The sequence below is a fragment of the Ursus arctos genome, unplaced genomic scaffold (genome assembly GCF_023065955.2).
Source record: "Ursus arctos isolate Adak ecotype North America unplaced genomic scaffold, UrsArc2.0 scaffold_24, whole genome shotgun sequence".
In the NCBI taxonomy this organism is placed as follows: domain Eukaryota; kingdom Metazoa; phylum Chordata; class Mammalia; order Carnivora; family Ursidae; genus Ursus; species Ursus arctos.
This window is the reverse complement of record NW_026622919.1, coordinates 20,655,753-20,664,306: the sequence shown is the minus strand read 5'-3', so window position 1 is coordinate 20,664,306 and position 8,554 is coordinate 20,655,753. Positions and strand designations below refer to the sequence as shown.

The window sequence follows — 8,554 nt, the reverse complement described above, 5'->3', positions numbered from 1 at the left end:
TAATGAGGTGGGATTTGATGATAGGTGGGAAAGGTGGTATAAGTTCCTTCAGCATTTAGAAAATTACAAGATATATTTTCTGAGTGGAATCTTCTCCAAGACTATAATGGTTTGTTTCACATAATCTGATGGAGGATGCTGTTAGGCATTTTGACTGTAGTGGCCTCTGGCTAAGATTCATTGGAAGATAATAAAAGTAATTCAAGGATAATTCTAGTGTCCTTGAAGGATCCCAGTATCTTTTCTGCTCATTTTCAGGTGAAGCATGAAATCAAATTTTCATGGATGGATTACAATATGGACAGTCCATCCACAGAAGACTGAGAATCAACAGAGCACCTAGGGGCCATATTTGATCTGAGAAAATCATGTTTTCAGTTCATCTGATTTATTTCCCTTTATTAAAGATGAATGCATTGGTCAAGAGAGTTATAAGCATCAAGCATACTTTGTAATACAAGTGAATGACTCCATTAATAGAACTTGAATTCTAAACCAGAACTTTTGCTTAACCTCCCGCTACTTGGAATATTTTTTAAATACGTATTCAAAGAGGAAATGAGATTTGAACATTCATCATTATAAATGTCGAATATGAAAAACTGAGTTGGCATTTATTGAATGCTTGCTCAACAATTTGTTTCATCTTTACAATAACCACTCGAGAGAAGTAGTAATATTATTTTACAGACGATTCTGAAATGTATACATCATAGCTCTTATGAATGAGAAGAGGCTTGCTATTACATCACGGCATGGCAGATTGGAGATTTAAGTGGAAGCATTTTTATCCTTCTGAGTTTATCTTATTTTGAATTATTGGGAAAGCCTCATGAAAAATCTAAGAGGAAGCCTGTCATTTTTTGGTAAACATCTTCATATAAATGAAAAGCTGGTAGGTGTTCATACATCTGTACCAGGGACATGAGCATTTGAAAGATAAGACAATACCACCAGTGGTAACTTGCTAAAGGAAGAAGGTTTATTGAATACAAAGAACTGATAACATTTTTTGTATGGCAATCAATGACTCATCAAATTTGTATGTGACATCCTTCCAGACGAATGGGGAGATGCCTCTATTGATTGCCCACACGGTGCTTATGTTTCAGTAACAGAAAGAAAATAGGACAGGCGTTTTTTTCTTAGGCTTGCTCATTTTTCCAGACATAATGCTCCCTCTTCTTAGTATTTGGCATATGCTCCCTCTTGTGTCTTAAATTAATTGTTTTGAGATTTCTCTTCCAGGGAGTGGAGCCTGGTGGTAAGTATTTTGCTTCGTTGGTCTACCTCCTCAAGAACTTTCTTAACCACTATGGCTTTGGCCAGATCTAAAAATTAAAATTTAAAAGGAGATTTTAGAAAGTTGAGAAAAGATGAATAAGATCACGCTAGCTAACATGTGGAAGCAGCCCAAGGATCCGCCCAAAGGATGAACAGATAAACAAAATTTGGTCTGTACATTCAATGGAATATTACTCAGCCTTCAAAAGGAAGGATATTCAGACACATGCTGCAGCGTGGATGAATCTGGAAGACATGGTGCTCAGTGAAATAAGTTATCACCCAAAACAGACTAATATTGTATGATTCTACTTATATGAGGGACCCAGAGTAGTCTCTGTAGAGAGAGAAAGTAGAATGGTGCTTGCCAGGGGCTGGGAGGGGGAGGGAATGGGGAGCTATTGTTTACTAGCTACAGAGCAAGGTCAAGAGTTCCGGAGGTGGATGGGGTTGGCTGGTTGTACCACAAGCTGAATGTACTTAATGCCACTGAACTGTCCCCTGAAAACGGTTAAGACCATAAACTATGTATTTATATATATAACTATGTATTTATATATATAAACTATAAACTGTGTATTTTACCACAATGAAAAAATAAAAAGATGAATCAGAAATTATATAAATGACAGGAATAATAGGATTTGAAATAGGATGGACTATGCAGTAAGCACAAATAGATGGATTTTTGGTAAATTTTGATTTCTTGGTTACCTAAAACATGGTGACATATTACTTTGTTTAAAATTGGTGCATATCGTTAGACACCCAGCATACTCTGATATAGGCCCTATAAATATCTATCATTATCTATTCCTACTAAGCCCTGGGAATAGAAAACAACCAAGCTGGACATTGCAAATGAAATAGTATAGCATAAAAACAGAATTTCATTTTAATTACCTTTCACTTGGTTTCCCACGTTTCCGGATCCATAATCTTTAGACTTGTAGCCTCCAGACTTGCAAGCCCTGTGAACATATGTTGTTGGAAACTCACAAAAGAGAGTGATTTAGAAAGAACCCCTCCCTTTCTTTCTTTTTTTAAAAAGATTGTATTTTAGAGAGAGTGCGAGTGCGTGAGTGGGGGGGAGGGGCAGAGAGCGAGGGAGAGAGAATCTCAAGCAGGCTTCACACTCAGCACAGAGCCCGAGGTGGGGCTTGATTCCATGACCCCGAGATCGTGACCTGAGCTGAAATCATTAGCTGGATGCCCAACCAATAGAGCCACCCAGGTGCCCCTAGAGAAAACCTTTTCAATTCTTGATTCGCTCTTGGTTTTTCTTTAGCTGTTTGGTGAGAACAGTTGCAGTGGGTTACACAGCTGGAACTATTCTGTTTTAGCATCAAGAGGTGATTCTCTTTTTTAAGATTTTATTTATTTATTTAACAGAGAGAGAGAGAGAGAGCACAAGCAGGGGGAGCTGCAGGCAGAGCAGGCAGAGGGAGAAGCCAGCCTCCCGCTGAGCAAGGAGCTGGGTGTGGACTCAATCCCAGGGCCCTGGGATCATGACCTGAGCCGAAGGCAGATGCTTCACTGACTGAGCCCCGCAGGTGTCCCAAGAGGTGATATTTTTAATTGTCATACCTTTAATACAGGGCTTGTCCCATTTTGGTTCTGTAAGATGTTGTTAATTTGTATCTTGGCGGTCAGGTATTATATTTAATGTTTAGCATTCACGATAATAAATGTGGTCATGTTAGTTCACGGTCATGTTCCAGGGATCTGAGTGTCAAGTGGACTTCGCTACCGGACATCCTCCCTGGAAATTATTTCACCTACCCATCGTCGCCACCGATAAGGAGGCAGTAGGTCTCAATCTCCTTTTCCAGGTGGACCTTGATGTCGAGCAGCTGCTCATACTCCAGCTTCTGGCCCTCCGTCTCGGTCCTGACCTGGTGCAGCTGCTCCTCCAGGGCCCCGATCTGAGCCTGGATCTGGGCGAGCTGGGCGCAGTAGTTGCCTTCGGTCTCGGTCAGGGAGCACTCCAGCGAGTGTTTCTGGCAGGAAACGAGAACAAACCTGAGATCTGCAGAAACGTGCTCTGATGACTTCCTTCTCTTGTTTACTTTGTCTCCAACTGTGTTCGATGTCACATCGACACAGAGTGAAGATGACTCTATGGCATTCTTAAAAATGAGTGCATCTCTCTTTTTGGTGGAATGAGCTAGAGACATTAATGTTGCTGTTTCAGCTGTTTGATGTAAAATCCTATTCTTGGGTTCTCGGTTAATTGCATAAATATGCATGTGGATATAGTCTCACCATGGTCAAGGGTTTCAAAACCGACTGGTGCTTATTTAAAACGATACTCCAGGAGATGGTAAGCAGTTGCCGTTTTCATACCGTGGCTAAGAGAGATTGAAGTTCAATTTCCAGTGTTTGGAGGTTACGCTTCATTTCGGTCAGCTCGTTCCGGGCGGAGGTCGTGGCCCCAACATCCTCGGAGATCTGCTGTTGCAGGGACGCACTCTGAAAAGGTATAGAAGCAAGGGAGCAAATCTTAGTTTTGTGACCATCACTAAGATGCAGAGAGATCGCTTTTTTCGGACAGGACTCACCTTCTCGTTGAACCAGGCCTCCGCGTCCCTGCGGTTCTGCTCGGCCAGGGCTTCGTACTCGGCCCGCATGTTGTTCAGCAGGACCGTGAGGTCCACGCCGGGCGCCGCGTTCATCTCCACGTTCACGTTCCCTCCGGCCGCGCACTGCAGGACCTGCATTTCCTAGGGGCAAGAAAGTGTGGAGCTCAGGTATGCGGGATCTCATAGAAAAGTCTAGAGGCTTAGCTTTGGAAGGGTTCTTAGAGTTCGTCAGGCTTCACCTCCCTAACTGTGCCATGAGTCTCCTCTACTTTTTATGTTTCCCATCTCACGACGTAGCCCGCTTCCTAATGAGAGAGCTTTTCCATTGCTCCAGAGCTCTCGCATACAGTGAACCCAAGTCCTGCGCTTATCACCCCAGTTCCCTGCTTTTAGTTCTGTGGCACAGAAAGTCTTAATTCCTTTTACGAATGAAAATCCTGAAGATATTTAAAATGAATTATCCATCATCGCTTATTCTATTCATTTACAGCTGTAATGTCTCCACGTTGGTGGACTGGTCTTCACTCCACTTAGCAAACAGCTTCGATGTGTTCTTGACTCAGCCAGATCCTGAACACAGCTCGAACAGGGGCCAGGGGCTGAGTCTGAGTTATTCTGAACAATTGAAATAATGATAAATAAATATTTATGTGCATATATTTATTGATACTTACAAATATATTTATTTATTTATAATTAATAAAGGGAGAACACCATCCTCTAAAGAATCCTAGCTGTTTAAGAAGCTGTTAAGCTTGGGGCGCCTGGGTGGCACAGCGGTTAAGCATCTGCCTTCGGCTCAGGGCGTGATCCCGGCGTTCTGGGATCGAGCCCCACATCAGGCTCCTCCGCTATGAGCCTGCTTCTTCCTCTCCCACTCCCCCTGCTTGTGTTCCCTCTCTCACTGGCTGTCTCTCTCTCTCTGTCAAATAAATAAATAAAATCTTTAAAAAAAAAAGAAGCCGTTAAGCTTGCACAGGGACATTGGGTGTCAGACACGTCTCTCTGTGCATCCTGGTTCTGCCTGTGGTGGCTGGATGAACTTGAATCTCAGTATGGTTATCAGAAAGTTGAGGATAAAAATCCTTCTCTGGGCTGTTGAAAGGCGTGAAAGAACTGCTAGTAAAATGACCGATAATATACCTGGTGTATACATGCTAAACACATGCTGATTATTATGATCATTGTCATCACTGTAGATGTCACAATCTGTTTTGCGGTCAAAGTCCACACATGATTCCATCAGCAGTGTGTGCTGTTGGGATGGAGTGAGTGTGTGCTCTCAGATTGTGCTTGGCAGACATCCCTGCTAGGACTGTGTGCACTGAAATCATACGGGTCAGCTTCTGTCTCTGCTGCAGACTCTCCTCCCCACCCACGGGCTGGGTTTGGATAGGTCCTTATGCTGATCAATAATGAGGTTTTCTTTCCTTCCTGCCCCAAGTCCCTCGAGTGATTCTAGCATTCTTTCCTCCCTGGTAGCCCCAGATCTTCTCTGTCGTCAGATGTGGTTTTTACTTCAGAGGACTTAGTGAAAACTTCCCCAGTTCAAGCAGAAAAAGATAAAAGAGATGCATGTGGGTTTGCCTGTAAGTGAGGCATTAAAAAAAATCAATGGCATTCAATTTATCAAAAGTTTATTGAGTAACTACCATGGGCTGTACCCATGCTTGAACCATAGAAATGTTGTTCTTCAAGCAGTTATTTTTACAAGACAGGCTCGTGACTAATCAAATCGCATTTTTAGCCTGATCTCCTGCTCTAAGTATTTGGCTTGACTATAGAAGCCTTTTGGCTGTTTAAAAATATCAACTTCATTTTCAAAGAATGAAGTTTTTTTTCAGAAAACAGTGGTTCTAAAAGCAATCCCAAAGATGTGTCTGGAATAGTGTCCGTAGGATCCGATTTTGAACCTAGCTTCCAACGATGACCGCTTTGAAGTATACTCTTTATTTGGCAGAAAAGATTTTGATGTGACAATTTATTTTCAGTCTCACTGTTTTTATAGACACACCTATTAAGAATATGCATTAATATTAAATGTATATATTTAATGTATGTACAAAGGAAATGTTTAGGTGCTTTGAATCTGCCACTATTCTATAGAAATTTAAATCTAGTTTTCTTAGGATGTCCTTACAGTATATTTATTTTATGTAATTAGATGTAATCTCTTAACTGTCCCATTTTAACTTAACTATAATTACCTAGCCAAACACTACTCTTGTAATCCTGATTGATCTAGAAAACAAGATTCTTCTTCTTCTTTTTTTTTTTCCCATGGGAAACTTGATGCAAGAGCAAGGGTGAATCTGTGCAAATACTTTGCCATTTCTCAAGACAACTCATGGCTCAGTGCCTATCTGACAATGGGTCTTTAGTACCAATTTCTGATTTAAGAAGTCAAATGCATTATCTTCCGCCAGATGGATGGCGTCTGCAGAGGGATAGCAAAATGCATGTAGGCAATTCTTACCTCCTTATGGTTCTTTTTCAGGTAGGTCAGCTCCTCACTGAGGGTTTCATACTGAATCTCCAGGTCTGTTCTGCACAGGGTGATTTCATCCAGAACTCTGCGGAGTCCATTGACATCACTCTCCACACTCTGGTGAAGAGCCAGCTCATTTTCATACCTTAAGGAATAGTAATGATTTTCCAGTCTGTCATATGGCAGGAGAAGTAGTCACCCATCAATGATCAAGGACTAGAATTCTGGGATTTTGAAGTGGTAGATTTGGCCACAAGAGACATTTTCAAAGTATACTGCATAATAATAATAATTATTTTCTTTAATTTGAGGCGTTTGCACTAGGAGATTGGACACTGCTTTAATAGCAGTTTGTATTTTACATTTCATAGCCAAATATAAAAATATAAAAAGTAACATTCCGTTTATTCTGTTTATTTTATTTTATTTTATTTTACATTCTGTTTATTTAAATCCAAGTGTTTTACCGGTGTTGCAGTAAGAGTTGGTAATATTTAATGGAGGGCTCAAAAAATAAATTCAATTTAATGCTTTGCATATTTTTTTCACTCTCTAAGTCGACTTACTTGAGTCTGAAGTCGTCTGCTGTCAGCCTGGCATTATCAATCTGTAGGACAGCATTAGCATTGCTGGTGGTGGAAGCAATGATCTGGAAATGGGGAGTCTGACTTTTAAAAGACAATTTAGCACAACCAATAAAAAACAAGTTTTTTTTTAAGATTAGGGAGTGGGAATAATAAAAATTAATACAGTTACTAGATAGTGACCTTTTTATCATGAGGTTCACCAAGTGAATCTGCTTAATGCTTATTTCCAATGCTAAATTGAAATTCCCTTTAAGAAATTACACATAGCGAGGCATCTGGGTGGCTCAGTCGGTTAAGCATCCACCTTCAGCTGAGGTCATGATCCCAGGGTCCTGGGATCGAGCCCCTTGTTGGGCTCCCTGCTCAGAGGGGAGTCTGCTTCTCCCTCTTCCTGTGCCCCTCACCCCGCCAGTGCTCTATTACTCTTTCTCTCAAATAAATAAACAAAAATCTTTAAAAAAAAGAACTTACACATAGGAATGATCAACATTTTTAGTATTCAGCGAAGAAAGGAAAAGAATGTTTAGAAATAGAACTAGGTAAAAATGATTGTGAAGTGTAATTTCTTACCTGATTTTTAAGATCATCAATTATCGGGAAATATCTACTATAGTCGTGATCAAGACCACGGCAAGAACCAGGCCCGAATTTCTCATACCAGCCCTTGATCTTCTGCTCCAGGTCGGCGTTGGCCTCCTCCAGAGCTCGCACATTCTCCAGGTAAGAGGCCAGGCGGTCATTGAGGTTTTGCATGGTGACCTTCTCGTTGCCAGAGAGGAGGCCCCCCTCGTTCAGGGTAAAGCCAGCACAGAGATTGCTTCCCCCTGCATTTCCTCCTGATGAACCGCCCCCAAAGGCACATGAGAAACCACTTCCAATTCCAGGCAGGCTGCAAGCATTGCCAGCTCCGAAGCTGGCCCCCCCGCCGGAGAGCCTGAGCGATCCTGCAGCAGGACGGGGACAGGCCCTCCTGGATCCACTGGAGAGTCGAAGAGACATGGTGTCAGGGCTGACGCGTTGCACCGCTGTCTCGGAGAGAGCCGGGATGGAGTACCTCTTCGTCTCCACTGTTTTGTTTCCCTTTTTATAGACAATTCTCCAGTGTGTCCTGGACGGAATTCTGCCTACACAGAGTAAAACATGGCTTGCCAGCCTCAGCAAGTTACCATAATTGGATGATTTTTCCTAATTAGTAACTAACTTAGCTGGGCTCCTTTCTGTAGGAGGGCATGCCCTCGGGTTGGTGGTTATCTGAGAAATGGGTCTGGGTGGAGCAATGTCAGTTTCCTTCTTGCCTTTTTAAATTGCGAGTGAGTCATTCTTTACTTCCATCCTTAGAAGATAACACTCATCAGTCCACCACACCATAAAAATCTGGCGTCATGGTTTTGGGCTATTATGCTAATAGATATTGACGTTTCTGAGATCTTTTCTACTTTTATTTTCACAATTCTTTCCACAGAAGTAGAGAACAGATCTGTAATTGTTACTCCTTCCGAATGGTCCTTCAATCCCTGGTTTCCCCCTCCCTCCTGGCACTGTTTCTAATGGGAAGTTAACTTCCATTTTGGCTGACATGCCATTATCTTCTGTTGACACTTACTGATGTTTGG

General features: G+C 41.9%; 1 protein-coding gene across 1 annotated transcript; it reads right to left on the bottom strand.

The window, feature by feature from the left end:
- Positions 1–962: 962 nt before the first annotated feature.
- KRT25 (keratin 25) lies at positions 963–8,211 on the bottom strand. Its single transcript, XM_026512880.4, has 8 exons — positions 7,512–8,211; positions 6,921–7,003; positions 6,343–6,499; positions 3,846–4,007; positions 3,631–3,756; positions 3,067–3,284; positions 2,188–2,255; positions 963–1,331 (listed from the first exon to the last, which is right to left on the bottom strand). Exons 1-8 carry the CDS (start codon positions 7,938–7,940, stop codon positions 1,222–1,224), a joined length of 1,353 nt encoding a protein of 450 aa, XP_026368665.2. The 5' UTR covers positions 7,941–8,211; the 3' UTR covers positions 963–1,221.
- Between the last annotated feature and the right edge of the window lie 343 nt (positions 8,212–8,554).